Below are 19,586 nucleotides of genomic sequence, written 5' to 3'. Positions count from 1 at the left end.
CAGAGAGACCTTCTCCCTCCTTTTCTGCTCTCGATGGCTCGTGCCGGGCACGAGTATAGATTTCGAATCTCGTGGGAGAGAAGGAGACGAACAAGTTGAGCGAGAGTGGCCCCAGCGTGTGGCGCGCGCCGAATATCCGAGGGGTTTCGCCAAGGGGGGAGAGAGAGCCCTCGATATTATGTATATGCTCTCGTGCCTAATTATGTGGAAACGCGTGCGGCCACACCCTCGCCCCTCTAAGGATCGTCTACGAGACGAGGATGAAAGGGGGAATCGGCCAGTCGATGTCCTCGAGACACCTGGTCCCCCCCTCCTGCCCTGTATGCTAGACGCACCTTTGCCGAAAATCTGTCCTATACGCGTGTGTAGATCCTCCTCCACCCTATACCTTTTTTTTTTTTTTTTTTTTTTTTTTCGTTTTATTTGACGATGGGTTGCGAACGTTGAACTCGGTTCCCATATACTCTCCTCTTCCCTCGAGATCTTTCGACTTGGGTGTGTTAAACATCACGTGTCATTGATAATCTGGACGACTCTGGTGAATTTCTCTCGGAATTTCTTGTTTTATCAACCATCGCTAAATTGGTGCAGCGAAACTTGTACATCATTACATTCGGGGATCGACAGTACGTGACATATTAGGTACAGTGACCGAGGTAGACAAATCCATTGTATGGACTCGAACCAGTAATCCGCAAGCTCAGCTCCACCGACTCATACGTTATACTCAAGTACGAAAAAAAAAAAAAAAAAATTAGCAGTTCAGTCACGGTGTATACAGTTATTACCACGACCGGATGTGTATAAGCAAGTCGTGATTTTTAGCGTGTCAGGAGGAAAACAGCCCGGTATATAATATATTATATAGAGTGCGCATCAGTCAAGGGATAGGGAGGCGAAAAGCCCGAAAGAGGGAAAGCACGACAAACACCAGCGAGGGTCGATCGAAGCACTGGTAGAGAGGAGGAGACGGGGGGGAGTCTTGGCTCCATTACCGCTGCGGGGACGTGAATGAAATCCCTCCTGGAGGGTCGCTCCGAGGGGGGGGAGCACGCCTGACCCTCCAAAATCCTGCCTCTCTCTAGGCCATCGAGTTCTCCCTCCCTTTGGCTCCGTGTTTGTCTGCAGGCCCATCAGGACACGCCGTACCGTTAGCAAAACAATAACACGACCACGTGCGAGGCTTCACTTTTCTGCTTGGTGCTTGTACCACGTGATGCCTTATCAACGTCGGCGCTTATCCCACATGTATATACACGTTCGCTGTATGGTCGGATTATTCATCAGCTTCTACTACTTGAAAATCCGCTCTGCACCGTTGCGTCTCTATACAGTCGACAATTTTTTATTTTCTTCGACAAATCATTTGTAGTGCACCTATACTCTTTAAGTTTTACGTTAAAAATAAGAAATAATTTTTTTTTTTTATCAGAACACATCTCGCATTTTTCGAAAATGCACTAGAAAAAAAAAAGCGGAAGGGAAGGAGATAACCAGGAGACAGCTCGTGTATAGGTATAACAATTTGTTGTATATAGCGAGAACTCTTCCGGGCAGCCCCAGTATATAAGCATCTGTCGATTGGTATATATACGTGCACAGTTCCGTTCCAGCATAGTGCGCCATCATTTTTCACACGCGCGCGTATAAATATATATACCCGCTCCGATGCGTATCAATCCGTGGCGACGGCCATATAGTGACTCAACTCGGAACTCCTATACTTATATATATCATAATACATTAGCGCGGAGGTGGTGGTATACATGTGGATTTTAATCGGGGCCTCGCGAACGTGACTTTAAGCCCGAGCCATACCTATAAGTATACCCATTGAGCTATCGACCGCCGTGTACTTGACTATTCCCGTGTTCTTTTTCTCGCATGAGCGAGTGATACGTATCTCCCTCTCGGCTGTACAATGTATACTAATACGCACGAGGCATATATTTATGTTAAATTAACGCGTTATTTTTTAGTCTGATTGTGTGGTACGTGAAATGTGTGCCTCCGTGTGCCTGTAACCATGTATATATATATATACGTGTAGCGCTGTAAAAACGTATGATACCCCAGGAGGAGGGGTAAGGTTTGTGGATATGTATACTTACGAGCTTATATATGTATACATAGGGACGGTCATAAAAACTTTAGTGTACATATGAGCTACCGAATGCGTGTCTCGTCGTTGGGTTTTGACGTTCGACAAAGTATAGTGGGAACCGAGGATTTTCGGGGCCTATACACATATATGTACCGAGTATGGAAAATACGGCAGAAGAGAAATAATCCAAGGGATTGGGAGATACATGTGTATCGCATTATTTCCAAAAATACGTACATCTCTGATGCTGAACAATAATTTCCTCTTTTTTTTTAACAGTTTAAAAATTCTATGCAAATGCGCTGGAACAAAATACTATGAAAATCATGCAGGAGAAAAGTAAAACGTGCCATTAAAATTTCATCTGATAATATAGTAAATAAACTAAAAGTTGGAGAGGAAAAAAAAAAAAAAAAAATTATAGCGTAAAGTGAAGCGAGAAGCCTTTTTTTCTCGAAATGGGGAAAAAGCGTGCATCCTGCGGCCTCGACGTCTGTTCGCATGTGTATATACAGTATACATCACATGCATAGCACCGGTAGCGGCAGTACGTATATATACAGGGACGCCCTTATGTCACGGGGTTGGAACGAGAGCCGCCAGCTGCAAGGCGCCCAAGCGAGACCGCCGCCGCCGAGGAACGCTCATCGCCTGTACTCGGAAACGTTGTAAAAATAATTATTAAAGCCGTTAGGCCGGCCGGTAGCCTTACAATAAGCGTACACCGACTCCTCCGTGCTCTCTGTCGTGTGTGTGTATATATACATACATTTTTTTTTTTTTTTTTTTAATGATAACTATGGTACCTTTTTTTTTTCTCCTTTCTCCATCTTTTTCTTTTTTTTACCCAACCTCGTTCCATGTATACTACATCGTGTGGACGGGGATTAAGATAAATATTCCGAAATTGTGACTCGACGCTTTAGGCATATCTATACTGTGGGTTGTGGTGGGAATTTCGCGCTTTTCTAATAGGTACGTTTAACATAAGTTGGAACGCAGTTTGAAGCTGGTGAGGTACTTTTTGCTCTATACCATCCGACCCAAAGGCGGTTGAGTACGTCGAATACGTGAGCGCATATCGATTGCATGGGTAATCGTCATCGAAAAACAAAGGAAAGTGTCAAGCAAACTGTAACTAACGCGAGCTCAACTGTACACCCAAGGCAGCCATCAATTTCGATCTCCGATACGGGGGTAATCCAAAATTATTATTCTCCGTCTTTTCCCCTCCTCCCCGAGCACGTTTATCCGCGCACCCGAGCTCCACGCGCGTCAAATCGATTCGATGCAACCCCAACCCCCTTGTCACTGCGTTCCACCAAATTTGACTTTTGACGTCCATCCATATACCTACTTATACGTATAGGTATCGACTGTGGCATGTTACGCCCAACTTTTGTGTGACTCGATATCGAAACTTTGATGCGGGCATTGTTTCGGTGATGCGAAATATATATATTATATGTATATTGCGTGTTTACTAATATTATCATTTATTCTTACATTTGACAGCACATAGTAATACAGTACCTTCTTAAACACCCAGCGGTTGTATTGTTGCGTGATCGATACTCCACTTTAATCGCGTGCAAGTCGTGGCAGAAAAATAGTTACATCTGTATAGGAAAAAGAAAAAAAAAAAAAAAAAAAAAAAAAAATGCTAATGCAGCCCCTGCATAACAATAGACCGTAATGATTATTCATTAGACGCGCAATAATGTTATACTCTCAATTCATTTAACAGTCCGTATTTTATAATCAACCCTATGTAATATGTATTGTGATATCGTTGCATGAATTTTATAAAATTCCAATTGGCCATGGCAGAGAGAACAACCTGTTGTTTTTTTTTTTTTTTTTTTTTTTTTTTTTTTTCGTGTACAACAGCCGATCGCGTGCGTGCTCTCATATACGTATACGTATACACACAGTCACTTTCTAATGGGAGCAACGGCTCTTTACGTCCGCCAGCCATCTGTCGCGTTCACTGTATATGTACGTATACCTGTAGCCCCGCAAACACACACACACACAATATACACACATGTGCGTAAGTATAGGTAAACCAACACAGGTAAAGAGCGAATTGGTTTGTTGAAATTAAAGTCAGCTGAGTCTTCGTGCAAAAAATATATAGATATCGCTACCGCGTATCTGTTGCCTGCCGCTCTCTTGTATACTTAAGTACATAAGTAGGCTGTATAATGTGGTATGGGTATATGGTTTTGGCTCGCATGTGTATATATATATATATATATATATTATATACTCTCCCAGCTGTTCTTTCGCACCGCTACAACCGTTGGAGTTTGACCTCCGACTCGGAACAATGCCGGGTCCGTTGTATATATATACCTATACTCGCATCGGATTCACCTTTTTCAAACATTACCAGTAGTGATGATCGCCTTATCTACAATCCGTAAGGGACGCCTCGTAAAAGTCTAATGTCCTCCGTGGCATCATTGTTCTCCGACTCCGTCGCATCGTACGGGGCCCCCGGGAAGTCTCGATTTTGTCACGTGCAGTATACCCATACAGACGTTCGCTCCTGAACAAATCCTCGGTATTGTTGTAATGCAGAGGGACACGGGAATTGATGGATGTGTCGTATATGCGAGTGCCCCAAGGTTCGCTGTTGCATTTCAGTTACCGATCATCGATCCCGTGGAAAAACGTGAATTCACCCGTGGACGGAGGATCGACGACGATCGAGAAAACCATAGGCGACAGATCGCGAGTTGGATACGCGCTACCTTTAAGGGGGTAGGGGGGGGGGATAAATCTCAGGGTGTAAAGAGCGTTGCTTTTTTTTCCTTTTTCTTATTCCCTCAACAGATGTTATTTAGGTGGTAAGGAACGGACAGCTCCCGGGAGGCGATCGGGCCGCTCGGTTCTTCGGCAGCTGCGCCGCGCAATCGCTCGCTCCTGCGTGTTTTTGGCTGTTGCGCGCCGTTGCAGCCGTCGTCGTTGGCGCGCCCGGGCTTTTGAGTGCTACTTTTAAAAAATATGACTCAGCTGCTGTGGCGTCGACGCCGCGGAAATTGACCGAAAACTCTAGCTGTCTCGTTCAATTGGGTGGAATGTACAGTTTTTGTCCTCTTTGACATCACAAACTCCTCTTTTACAAACATACAATTGGAATAAATATCGTTGAACGCTCGATTTTTCCCTTTTTTTTCCTCAACCAAACAACACACGCTTACTCGTCAGATTTCAAACGTAGACTAAACACATTACAAACGCACAACTTCCAAATAACGACGTAAAAGAAACATCGGCAGCAACACCCGAACCTCTTGTGTCCGCCACGCGCTCCAAGTATACCACAAGAAGAGGATCGAGCCACTGCCGCCAAAGTGATGAGCGACATTTAACCGCGACTAGTGGAACCTAAGCAATTTGTCTTCTGTATGGAAAAAAAAAAAAAAATATATATGTTTCTCCAAACAAAAGTTGCATTTGGTAAATTCGGTACTGTGATGCTCCTCGCGTATACCTCGGTACAGCTAAACAAAATTAATACGTTGATCGCCAAAGCTCCAATGAAAAATGGACTATATATTTATATATTGAGAGGACAACTTGTGTAATACCCATCACACTAGCAAGATCGAGTTTGCCCATAGCAGCAACTCATCAACAATGGACACGTGTACACGTATAGCCACGGAATGAAAGTCAAAATAGCTGTGAAGAGAGTAAAGGAAATTCCGATAAACACACCCCGAGCGCGAACGTATATAATTGCGATCGCCGGTCAAGTCCACGCAGCGGCCCCGGCTTATCGTACGAGGCGCATCTGCTCGCGAGAAACGCGCTCGGCGTGTATCCACGAAATAAAATATTTTAATTAGCTTATCCGATTCGACGCGAGCGCGTGGCAGCTGCTCTTCGCCTTTCTCTCTCTCTGCGTGAGCGAGTGCGCGCGTGCTTCTAATTGCCCTCCACCCAAAACACGGGGCCCTTTCTTTCCTCCTCGACGCGCACCACCTACTCTTCTTTCGATCGCGTCTTTTTTGTCCTCGTACGCAACTGCTATACGTGTGCTTATCGGAGGACTCTCTGCCCGCTACTGTATCCTTCGGAAATCACCTCGGCGGCAAACGGCTCGATTTTTTCCCCAGGAGACGATAAGCGAAGACACTTTAGTAGGCACGGCACGCAGCATTGTTTTTTGTTTTTTTTTTTAATATTCCGCGTGTACCAAGTATATAATATACATACATTCGACACGCCCGTGCCGAAAAATTAAAGCGAGCCGCGCCGACGATGCAACGAGACGCCTCTTTGTATTCCAATCGGCTGGCCGATGTGTGCATGGATCCGAGAATCGGCACAGCGCGTCGATACCAAATTTATAGCGCGTTCCCTTTCTCCGACCCTGACAATGGGTTCTTTTTTTTCGTGCGGCATATAATGTACATTGTGATGGTGGATTGTAGCGTGTATATTTATACCTCTTGCGTATACGTTTCAGGGAATCCGCCGCTCTCTGTCCTCCGGGACTGCTGTTTTTTCGTCCTTCCTGCAAACGTATACGTAGATAAGTCAACTCGTGGTTAAAGAAATAAAGGAAAATCAGAAAAATCGCCCGCCACCGAGAGAACAAGGGAATTTTGAAAATGTGCGCTCCGGAGCGGGTGTAAGGATAACCGGACAAGAGAGACCAAGGGAAAAGGGGCATCGGGTTAGTCGCCCTTTTTCGCCCCTTTGTGCAATATTGCACACCCAAACACCCAACAACAGCATAATATACACCGAAGCCTGTCAACGCGGCTGATCGTTTGACGATCGTGGGGGACGCCTCCCCTCGCGGCGAAAACCCACTTTCCTTCATTAATTACGCCCCCGTTCGCACCCGTGCACCCCCTTAGTGCATCTATACTACATACACCATACAAATACGTAAAACTGCCTCGTCTATTTCGATGCAACCGCCGATGTATCAGCAATGGCGTCCCCTGTAGCCCCCTGGCCCTCGTATAAACCCCCGCTTTGTGCGCGTCAAGTGGATGATGCCGAGGAGGGAAGAAGGTGACGACGGGAAGAGAGCCCGAACCGCAAGGTGTACGAAGGGGGGGAGGAAAAAAAAATTGAAAAGATGAAACAATAGGTGGTTAAGGTGTTTGTTAATGGTCCAAGGGAGGTGGGCACTGAGGAAAGAACCAACACCCCTGTCTGTCGAGCGTGCGCTCATTGGCTATAATATGCGCTGCTGTACGAGCATCGGCGCATATTCGTATCGTGCACAGATACGTACATGCATAGGGAGTAAAAGAGGGCCGCGTGTGCATCGGGGAGGTGTGCGACGACAGGTAGAGAGAAAGAAAGGATGAGTTTGTACACGGATGGGTGGGTGGGTAGGTAGGTTGGTAGGTAGGTAGGTCGCCCGGTAGTTCGCGCTCTCTAGTCGCCAATGGACGCATCGGCGGGAGGAGACGCGATCGTTGCGGTGCGTTAGGGTCGCTGGACCGCGTGGTGCGCTGGACGAGCGCGACGTATATATATATATGTATATTGTGTGTGTGTACACGAGGGAGCAACTCTTCCCTTGGTTTTTATAGTGCGTACGCACACGCGCGACTTATCGATTTCCCCCCCCCCCCCCCCGCAATGCGTTCCCTTTGCGCTGCTCTTTTCTATAACATTATGTACCCCTTTGCTCTCAATGTGCTGCAGCGGCTCGCTGCATCTTTGTTTTAATCATTTCTAATTATTTTTTCAGAGCCACTTGATTGCCGATCGAAGCTTTTTAGCTGAAACGATCACTAACAACCTTATTGAAATACCTTTTTTTTCTGCAAACACGTCTAAACGCTTATAAAAAAAAAAAAAAAAAAAAAAATCGTTTTTACTCGAGTGAGTGTATACACGCATTGTCGGTAAAGGCAGTTCGAAGAGCGGCCGGGGAGCGCCACCCTCCGTGCTTTCGACGCAGTTCGCAGTCGCTCCCGTTCCCAACTAAACACTGCAGGTCCCTGCAGCACGTCTCGGTTGGTACGACTTTCTCGCGTCGGTACCTGCCGTTTTTTCCCTCGCCTCGCTGATGATAAGAGTATTTCTTACGACGATCGATTTTTACTACACCATACATCGCAATTTCTTTTTTGCGTACAAAAAGTACTTGTCTGATGTTACTACCAAGTGAGGATATTAAATAACAAGTTGTTTCCTCGCGTCTCGAAAACAATGTAAACGAGGTGTTATTAAAAGATTCGTCCCCCGACGGGGGGCGATGATCATGGAATTATAAAAAATGACGTTTTGACATGTTTTAAATCGTAATTACTTTCAATGTGAAGTTATCGTTCTGCCTCAACTATGATAATGCGTCGTGAAAGTCGTGGAAGGTTATATACTTTTATTGCGGCTCCTATTAAAGCTAACAAGGGCAATTGGGATAATACGGGAGCCTTGATTTTACTATAGAATGCAATCGGCTCGGTAATGATAGCTGAACTTCCTTGCTTGTCTTTTTTTTTTTTTTTTTTTTTTTTTTTTTTTTCTCTCCATCCCATCCCATCAGGATACGAAGAGTTAATGTATATAATATTTAACATGACGTAATGACAGTACTTGTCGTCTGATGAGTTTATTACGGTTTTTTTTTTAACGTCAATCTTTTCTCTTTTCATTTCAGCATCTTTATCATCTGCAAACAGGAGAAGGAGCGTTCAGAGAACGGGGAAGAGGTCGGGGCAAAGGTTCAACGAGGGTATGTATTTTTTTTTTTTTCCATACGACCAAAATAAAACGCATCATCGATATTATGTGTTTTTAAATACAAAAGTAATTATAAACACGTTTGAGATACCGGTTCATGTATTTTTATTTTAAAATTGATACTTTTCGCACTGTTTGTAAATACAAAAAATAACTGTATCTACGAGGAGTTTGTCTTTTTACGCTTGCGACATGTTTGGAAGGAAAAAAACCAATCTCTACCATTTCACGTGTCCCCGGATAGGTAGATCGACGAAAAACTTTTCCGAAGCATCTTCGGGAAGCACTTGGTTTTACTTTTACACGAGTCCCGCGCGTTTCTATTAAAACTTTCGAATTAAAAGTTCAATGTCGAACGGAATCCCGTGCAACTTTGCCGAAAAGATCAAATTGAAAGTTCCCCCGGGACAGGGGAAAAAGAAAAAAAAGTAGTCAAATTTCAATTTTAACCGATCATCCCTGGATCGTTGAAAAATATAGAAAAAAAAAAAAAAAAAAAAAAAAAAAGCTCTAAATGAGCTCTTTCCGTTCGATCTTGGGGGCTGTGCACCGAGTTTGAGAAGTGATATTAAACAAGGCGTTATTGATCGACGCGTGTGCCGCGCCGGGGCAGTCTGTCCGTGCTTGTACCGCCATGTTTAAAATTTTCCCACCCTCCATCCCCTCTAGGAGCGTACATTATGTGTGTTACGCCTATAGCTCCTTCGCCCTCCTGACGTCGACTAGTTGTCATTTTTGCTCGTTTGGAAAAAAATCTATCAAACCAACAGAAAAAACTTGTCTCATCTCCAATCTCGCCTACTCCGGTATACAGGCAAAATCGCCAGAGAAGGGGTGGTAGACGCATCGCTCCCTCGTAGCGCGTAAAATCGTTTATCGCTCGATTAATCTGCCGGGCTACACCGAAATGGAATTCACCACGTCGATTAACCCATAGCGCTGCCGTCCTATGTATATAAGTGCATTTAACGTTACAACCCGATCATGCGCGTACATTATCTAATCGATGTTTGTGCCAAAATCGTCGTAGAGAATAAGCATCCAAACATACGTGTATTAATAGTCCCGCGAGTTTATCGACTTTGGGGTATATGTAATATATATATATCTTGTCGTTGGTTCTCTCGACGCTATAATATCTAATCCACGTCTTCCTGGGGATAAGATACATAGTACAACTTTGTACGAGCATTCAAGATAAGCTCGTGTAAACAGCTCGTTACTCATAATAGTTTCGTCATTTTCGTCGATACGCGTAGAGCCATCGTATCGAAATTATCACACACACGATTGCAGGTCACACATTTATCTTTCACCGCGTTGGTATACTGAAAATTCGGTCAAGTGTACCTTGTTGCCCCAAAAATGTCGGGCCGCGATAGAGGCAAAAAACACAGGGAGATCTGCTCGACAAAGGTGCCAAGAAAAGGGGTCAGAAATCCTTTACTTGGGACGACAGAGTCGGGCTATATACGTATACACGGTCTCGATGCTACTTAACGCGTTCGGCAACTTGTTGCGGATTCGCGAGGCTCTCCTCGCTGATAAACGACCCTCCGCTCGTATTCTACCGAGATCCCGCGAATCCCTCGGCATCTTCCGTCAAGTGGGGAAAAAAAAAAAAAAAAAAACAATGAAAAGAAAGAAGCAACTGCAAAGTCGTGCTCGGTGGGGCGGTGCATCTTCGAGGAGGTAAGGAAAAAGCTCCCCCGAGACCTCCCCCGTAATGGAATATCGATTCCCCCAAAGTCGTACTATCGGAGCTTTTTTTTTTTTTTAATTGTCATCAACGCTGCAAAAAGCACATCCGTTCGAGTCTTTGGAAAGTTTGGCGAAAAGCCGTGAAGAAGAAGGAAAGAAAAAAAAAAAAAAATCAAATAATGCACAACGACTGAGCCGGTGTACAGCGAGGGAGTATCATCGGGGGTATACCGTAAGCTCGCGCATCGCCATGGCTACCCGAAGACGACCAAAAGACGGGGGTTGGCGGAGCGAACGACGGAGAAAGCGGAGAGGCTACGAAAGAGAGAACCGGGGGTAGCGGCGCCGAGGAGACGTGTACACGCCAGGCGGGGCGCAATTGCACTCCTCGCCACCCCCCCCGGACCTATACTCGTATGGAGACCACGGCGGCGTCTCGAGTGGCGCTTTCGAGAAATTTGGAAATCCAACGCTATATATGTACATGTAACGTATACACCCGTAGGGCCGTGTATTGGCGCGCACACAGATGGGAGTTCGGAGGGGAAGCTTTCGCGTGGGAGGAGAAGAAGAAGAAGATAGGGAATCCGCGGAAAGGAAGTCGACGCGGAGGAGCGAACGAGCGCGAAGAGGCACGAGAACGGCCGAGAAAGAGCAAAATAGTCCGAGTTTGCTCCCGCGGCCAGTGGAAGCGACCAACCGCGAGCACGGGACGCCGGTTATGTTGTTGTACGTGTGCACACATTTTAATCCACGCTCCGGTGCCTCCGCATAAAAAAAACGTTGCCCGTGCACGTACGACCAGTGGATTTATATATATATATACCTACTCATGCTGGCGATCGAGCTCGATTTTTGAGCAATCTAGTCGACCTGTACAATGGCCACGGGAACACCATATGTAGCTGCTTAGGTGGTATCGACCGGTGCCCGAGTGCACGATACTTTCGCGGAGGAGTAGCACATATAGTACACAACGTGTACCCACTGCATATACATATGCACGAGGAGATAAGAAGAGGAGAAGTGGGATAAAAATACCCGCGACCGTAGACGCTCGGGGTCGAGGAGGAGGACCACCGCCTGCACCGTGGAAAAGGACCTCCTGCAGCCGCTTGTACGTACCTATGCGCTCTCGGAGCCGAAAGCCGTGTGCGGTGGATGATCATCTGTAAATACATATATACATATATATATGTGTGTGTGGGTGTATTATATATCGGAGTGAGAGAGAGAGAGAGAGCGCGCTCGCGCAAACGAACGAACCTCCGCGCGAGCTTACGGAGGGGAATTCTCGGTTGGATGTCGCGCCTCACGAGGCAGTCAGCTCCGTCGATCCCGGCCACGACGTTGTCAGAGCGCGACGCGAAAAATATTTATATATATACACATATACACACATACCCCGCGCACTACAAACCCGATATATAAATAATACGGCAAATACATTACAGCAACGGAGCGTCGAGCTTGCATGTTTTTTTTTTTTTTTTTCTTTTTTTTTTTCTTCTTTTTCTTTTCCCCGTTGCTCGCTGAGCCGTGATATACCATTGTTCGATCGGGGAGGATACTACAAAGTCGGTGAATCGTGTGTTTTGTGATAAAACTTGCTGTGCTGGAATTGTCCGTACGCGACTGATCCACGAGAGTGCTGTACGACGGTGGTGTGTACGAGGTGTCGATGATACCGATCGATTCGAGAAATAAATCGAGAAGCACGACAATTTCACGGGCAAAGCAGCCGCATGAGCGTCGATATACTTACTTTGGACAGATAATGAACGAGGACGAGTCGAGCGCGTTCATCCCAAAGTATCGTCTCACGTGAGTACATCTCGCCGATTCGAGCAAACTCTCGCTCCCTTTGTTTTTGGTTTTTTTCCGCAATATTTCGTATCGGCGATCCTCGGAGTAGTTGTGTACAGTGTGGTGTATGGAATGTGGCTTGCGCGGCGACAAAAGATAGCGGGTGACGATGCGTGGCTGCACGCCGAACTTTCCAAACTATCGAAAAGAGCCGGGGCAGCCGAGCAAAGGGTTATTTAACCGGTTCTCCGTCTCTCGCTTTCTCTCTCTCTCTCTCAACCAGTCGGAGCAGCGATAATAGCTTCGACTCCGGGCGCTCCGCTGACAATACTCTATTGCTCGGCTCAAAGTTCCAGCGAGCCACTGCATGTACCATTGCTTTTTTTTTTTTTTTTTTTTTTTTTTGTTTTTACTTCCGTGGTTCTATTTGTAGGCTCGTGGCTTGCTTTATCCGGAAAATTGTGCAAACTCATCCACACCTACGAACCTTGTAACTCGTCGACTCGAGTACACAACAAATACGACGAGACGCACATAATATGAGATAACGTAGTCGCGCGTGTTATGTATGTACAGAGTCGAATCAACAGCTGAGAGTAAACACGAAAACGAGCCGGTATGTATACGTGTATATAGGGTTACAGGGATGGTATACAACGAAGGCGCGAATAACGCATATCGAGAGTGTCCGATGCCACTGTACACCTATCTATATATTCGTGTTGGTACCAAGCATCGCTCGGTTGCGCAATTCCTCCGTCTATATCGAAGAATTCAGGTCACGCGTTGTACATTATGTACGGGCTTCCATACTGTCCTGTGCCATTACCAACTATAGCCTGATATAATTATATGCTCGATTTTTGGTTGTTTGTATACGGCACGATTGCATCCAATTTCATTGCCAGGGTTGAAAATTGAACGAGAGTACCGCGAATCGCGTCGAATCAGCCAAAAAAACAAAGACTCGGCGTTTCGGAAACAAGGAGAGATAAATATAATACCTACCTCCCATCGAGGCTTGCTTGCCATCGAGCACGTACATATAGGTGTAGCATTGTATTTTCGCAAAAGTTGTGGCTGGACGAAGAAACGAAGAAGAAGTAGAAGAGAGAGAGAAAAAAAAAAGAGCAAACGAGAGAGAGAGAGAGAGACAAGAGTTTGAAATTCAGAGCAAACACCAAGCGTGTATAGAAGAGGAGAGGAGAGATAGCGCGGGGAGAGGTATAAACATATATAAGTAGGCAGACTGGAGGGATCGTGGCGCGAGTGAAATGACCGCTCCGAGGCCATGCGCCCGCGGTCCTTGGTGCTCGCTCGTCTTTACATGTATACACACACACATACACGTATAGTACGAACAAACTCGGTAGCCTCCTCTCCTCTTTCTCCGGGGGTCTCTCTCCTCTTTTCTTTTCTTCCCGTGTATACGTTATGCTTATATAATATATATATATGTAGGCTTGCGCTAACCATACGTCCCGTGGACGGACAAGAGATGGTTTAAGGGCCTAATAACCGAAGAAAAAAACGTATGATCGTTAGAAACGCTTCCGCAATTTTTGAGGGGCGATTGACGTCTCAAAAGATACACCGCTCATATTTTTCTCCCCTCCGCTCGAGAGCTCGTCTAATTTTTTTTTTTCTTCTTCGGGATGCACCCGTCAGCCGAGAAAAATAATTCGGGGATGATCGGTGCTTTTGTAAATTACCGGTTTGTTGTTGTACGACCAGATACACGATCATGTTTCATTGTACGAAAATTCGTGAGTTCCTCCATATAAATTTACTTCAGTATTTTCTTCGGTCGTTCAACCGGTCGGATGGGCGCATTGATTATCTCCTCGATACGGGTGTGTTGCTTAATTGCGTTTTACTCTAAAAATTTGATCGCTATCTGGTACCGATTACACCGTCGCGACCATTAATATGTATAACTTTTCACGTATCTTGCCGTTTGTCTTCGATGATTCAAGAGCCCGCGACGCACTCCTAAATATTATACAATCACATAAATCTCCCTCGTCTTCGTCATCTTCTTCACGTGTGTTCCCAGCCTGTGCTTTGAATTCCGTCTATTTATAAACCCACTGCGTAAATATACAAACGGGAACACGTGCGCCCCTCGACGTACGCATACATTGTACCTATACGCACATGGGACAATTCCCTCGTAAACCCACATGATCGTAAATATAACGAGCCCGAAAGCGAGTCCAAATATTTAACGATACTATTACCCGTCAAAACCATAAATGAATGAATAAATAAATAAATAAACAATCCACCGAGATGGTATACGAGTAACACTGTTTTGTTGTGCAGAGCTATCGAAAAATCGCTCGGCAAGTGAGCACGCCCGACAATAGCGCGCCAGTGGGTCTCGGCAGTCCGCAGGCAACGATCGCGCTTCCCGGTGGCATTCAGCAGCAAAACCAACAACCACCCACGCCACAGCAGCAACAACAGCAAACGGCACCACAACAACAACAACAGCAGCAGCAGCAGCAGCAACAACAGCCACCGCAACAGCAGACGCCGCAGCCTAGCTTACACACGGACCAGATGCAGCAGACCAAGGACAGTCTCGGTTCCGCGGTTGCACAGCAGCCCGGAGCTCTGAGGAACGGACAGCCTGCGCCACCGGTCGTGTCGATGGTGCGTTCATTTTTCTCTATACTTTTTAGTTTTAATTTATACAAGTACAATCGTTATTGCAAGGCTTACGAAAAACAAAAACAAAAAAGTACTTACACATCAACAACTGATGTTCGATATAGAGATGTTATGATGCCTTTGATGATACAGACAGGGCGTGTAGGAAGGCTTGATAAAAGTCGATCGCGGGTTGTGCAGAATCCGATATACACTGTGGGGGTTTGACAGGAGGTGCACGCTATGTGTGTTCCCAGCATTCGAAAGGCTTGTCGGAGCTCTACGAGCGATTCCACAAAAAGTATCTCTATTTATAGTCAGTCGTCTTCGACTTAGGTTGAAAAAAAAAGAAAAAGTATATTTTCAGGTACACCTCTGAGACAAAGATTTTCTGCGTGCCTTTATGAACTTGTAAAAGTTTGTGAGCGTGCCCTCAACTTTATATGACATGCTTTTTCGGAGTGTTGTATACGGTTCACTGCGAGTAAATTTTTTTTTGTTTTAATACTTCTAAAGATAGAAAATAAAAAATTTTCATCCCTGTAAAAAATGAGTACAACATAAATATATACATTTTTGTTTGAGTTTTGAAGTATCCCAAACTGTTTTTGGTGGAATCGCTCATATGTCGACGCTTGTACGAATTTTTATCTACGCGTATCGTTGCTTATCAGTCACCAAGCGAGTACTTACGAGTTCGTATACGTGCACATGGATAATGTCACAAGAAGTTCACCATCTATCACTTATATAATCATTTAAAACAATACATGAACTTACAAGTATGTTATTTGAAAACTCTTTTTTAACTAATAGGTGCACATGGGAGAGCTTTTGTAAAGTCGAAAATATGTACGTGATCAAGCTTTTATATAGGCTTACTCTAAAAGGTGTAAAATGTTACGACATGCATAATTTATTCCTTTCAATTAATTTTTAACGTGTTTTTTTTTTTATTTATCATTTCAATATTCGTTTATCCATTTTTAACGATACTTGCGTAATTTTTAAAATATATTTTATTGTCATGAAACTTGAATTTACAAAATTCAAAGACATAGTAAACAATTAAGGTATAGTCAAATATTGCGATATTTATAAATAGATACTTCACTTTCTGTTAAGGGGGCTCCTTCACGAAAGTCCCCAAACAGAGATATATTATTTCTTGTAAATAAAAGTCTACTGAATTTAATGGTGGTCTAAATTATATTTCGAATGGGTCAAAATTTTGAGAAATCCGAGCTCAAAGTTGTAACTATTAGCACGTGTTCCTATGGGGCAGCGTGAAAAACAATTTGTTTTCGTTTATAATAAACCTAAATTAAAAGTCCCAGCAGACTGAATATATACGTTTTGTAGATGAAGTCTTCCTCTGTAATATGCTGTATTAAAAATTGTGGATAAAGGACCATTTTAGCGAGATATTTGTGATGGAAATAAATAAATAGTGTCCGGGAGGTCAGTAGCAGACGTACTTGTTCACGACACATATATACCATATACCTATATATTACATCGCTATACTACACCAACGCAGGTGGTCTGGTCTGGTGGTGTACCCTCGTATGCACTAGACTGGTCAAAACAATAATTAATTTTTCGTACAAAGTTAAACTGCACACATAAATATCATTTTTCCCACTTCATACGTTATTAAAAATATCATAATGATTTTCAGACACATTTGTTTATTGAAAAACAAAACTTTATTTTTTGTTTGTCTTTGACCTCAGCAGTAGTCGTAGGAGCCCCCTTAAATGACACCAATATACGACCGCATAAACGTAGCAGGTATATTATAGTACCCACGCGCTCAAGTGTCTCCTCCGCAAGTGCAGGCGTGTCCTCGTAAAATCGCGACTCGAAACAATTGCCCTCGCACACTGCGTACAAAATCCACGCAGGTAAACGGGAGATCGCGGCTTTGCGGCTTCCCCCGACAGCCAAACCGCGAAAGAGCCGATTCGCCCCGCTTCTTCCGCACCCACCGAACACACGCGTTTTTGCTGCCAACTCGAGGAGCTTTTCTCTGTGGGTCTCCCCTATCGGTGAGAGCCAGCAGCCCCGGCATTCACTCTTCCATTGTACCCGTTCGCGATGAACTTGGCAAAGTCGAGAGGGCGGGCTTTCCCTTTCGCGGCTACTCTGCAACGCTCGCGCTGGCACCATCCAGGGACTCCGAGGTACACAAAGAGGGAAAGCGAGGATGATATTCCGTACACCTATACGTGCATGTATATTACACCTTTCGGAAAGCTCTTGCGCCAACGCGAGCGCTCAAACTTCCAGAGATATATCCTCCTCCTCTCGTATCTTCTCGAGAACACTCTTGCCGACAACTTTGCTCGGCATCCCCTGGTATATATCTCATGCACACGCAGGTGAGCTGCGTCAGTTTGTTGGTACATAATTATATACATATACATGGATGCTATAAGAGTGAAAGTATATATGTATAGAGAGAGAGAGAGCGATAAAACAAGAGCAAAAGGGAGGGACGCCAGGGGGAGTACTCGAGGCTCGAGAGCCGCACTCGTTTATAGTACACACGCGCGCTCGCTCTCGAGAGGAATGTCGCGACGTAATTCCCAATCCCGCCGAGGTTACTGGGCGAACCAGTCTCTCTTTTTTTTTTCTTTCTTTCTTTCTTTCCTTCCTCGCTGGTATATATATATGCGCGTTGTATCGAGCGGCATTTTTTCTTCTTTTTTCCCTTTGACGCCGGACAACTTTGTCCCCGTGAAAAAAGTCACGCCGGGGGTGCAAAGAGAAACAGCGAAATGCGAAGCGCCTGGTCAAGTGTATATAGAGCGGTGCACGTCACACGAGAGCGAGCAATTGAGCTTGAAGGACCCACGAGGTGCCAGATTCGCGAGTGGGTATATAAAAGTAGCGCGACGGCGCGTGGTTGGAGCACTCGCGAAAAATCGGGGGTTGGGGGAGGAAGGGAGGCCGCTTTGCAAGCACCATTTTCCAGCTGCAAGCCGTGTCGAGAGAGCTCTTTCTATACGTGTGCCTGTACCTACGTCGAAAAGAGGGGCTGTCAAAGGCAATTTTTTTTTTTTCTTTTTCCTTTACCTCCCCTACACGTTATACGTATACACATCCTCCGCGGACAGTATACAGTCTTTGGACTCGGGTCTTGCTCCTTGTATACATACAATATGTATATACATACGGTCCCGTCCCTTTTTCCCTCGGCGGCGCGGCGGCGGTGGTTCCTGTTCCTGCGGGGTATTGATTCGCGTTGGCGGGCGCTGCAAGCGAGCGAGGCCGGTCACCGCCCCCGCAGCCTGCCGGCGTCTGCCGGCGGTCTATATACCCCTTCCGCGTCTCTCCACCGCTCTTTCTCCGTGTACCACCCGCTGATGGGCTCCGCGCGGCCATTTCAACGACGAGGGCTCTCATCTCCTTCGAGACCCTCTCTCGTATATATACTTATACTCGCTTCTTTTCGATTCTCTTTCTATGTGCATCTGATGGCTGTGCTCCTTCTATACCAGCTTATACTATCGTAGTTGTCGTTGACTGGGTTACATGCCGGTCAGGGTCGCCGGGTGCAATGACACGCGGCTGTTAATACATAGCCCCCCCCCCTCTGTGGGAATTCGTTGGGTATAGGTGGTGTATATTGTGTACACGATGTCGGGACCCGTTCTTTCCGGGGGATCGTGCCGGCTCTCGGTGTACGTATATATACATGTACGGTACAACCAGCTCGAGGTATCGATCGCAACTTCCTCGCGAGGGCCTCTGCACCCGGACGTGACTTTCTTTGGCTCGCTTCCGTCGATCGGCACGTTTTCCATCCCCCCCCCCTCCCCGCCACTCTTCATTCTTCTATTCTATAATTGTCGCGCATTTTCTTTGACTAGGCGTACGTGATTGGGTGCTTTTTAAAAATTGATAAGATCATGGAATTTTTTTTTTTTTTGCTCACGCGTATCGCCGACTCCTTTGTGTATACGTACATGCTTGGATGCCGTCATCTATATGTACGAGCGAGAGCCGTCCGGCGTCTCTTCGATTTTCCAGCCCCTCCGGGTTCTCCGCTCTTTCTCTGTCCGCTCTTGCGCATACATTACTTCACCTATACGTACGTGCACTCACAGTGTACCTATATCGCGTAATTTCAAGAATACATTGCTTCACGGGGAAAATTCAATTTATTTTAAATAATCAGTCGACCTTCGTCGTGAATGAAAAATACATAAATCATGGCGGTAAAAATAGATACGTGTACCTGTCCGGTGATGCTCAACCTGACAATTCAAAAGAGCAGAATGAACCCCGCGAGAGGGTGGCTTTTCGACCATTGGCTCGTGCAAATATAAGCGATTAACCAGCTGTATTTACACGTTACATACACACGCATTTATGTATAGGCAAGTGCGCGCGTGTGCTCCACTATCCTGTCTCAGTCTCATACACGCGAACAATATTTACCAGCAGCATCGATAAATACACGTATTGCACGAACTCCATCGCCCCCCGGTTTTACTTTACATACGCGCGACTAGCGTGTATATACGCCACACACACTCACAGTATGTGTATGTATAGTAGTGGAGTTTCGTGGCTTCGGACG

At 45.4% G+C, this 19,586-nt stretch overlaps 1 protein-coding gene across 1 annotated transcript in view; it reads left to right on the top strand.

Moving 5' to 3' along the window:
* The window catches only part of Tet (tet methylcytosine dioxygenase-like), a 63,073-nt gene that overhangs the window by 32,672 nt on the left and 10,815 nt on the right, over positions 1 to 19,586 (top strand). The window contains exons 3-4 of the mRNA XM_089591588.1: positions 8,751 to 8,825; positions 14,666 to 14,998. Of these exons, the coding sequence (XP_089447714.1) occupies positions 8,751 to 8,825; positions 14,666 to 14,998 (408 nt within the window). The remainder of the gene's footprint in view (positions 1 to 8,750; positions 8,826 to 14,665; positions 14,999 to 19,586) is intronic.

This window comes from Copidosoma floridanum, unplaced genomic scaffold (genome assembly GCF_036245765.1).
Source record: "Copidosoma floridanum isolate Cflo_tuat_1 unplaced genomic scaffold, Cflo_Japanese_pri ptg000013l, whole genome shotgun sequence".
In the NCBI taxonomy this organism is placed as follows: Eukaryota; Metazoa; Arthropoda; class Insecta; order Hymenoptera; family Encyrtidae; genus Copidosoma; species Copidosoma floridanum.
This window is presented reverse-complemented; position numbering and strand designations above follow the sequence as displayed.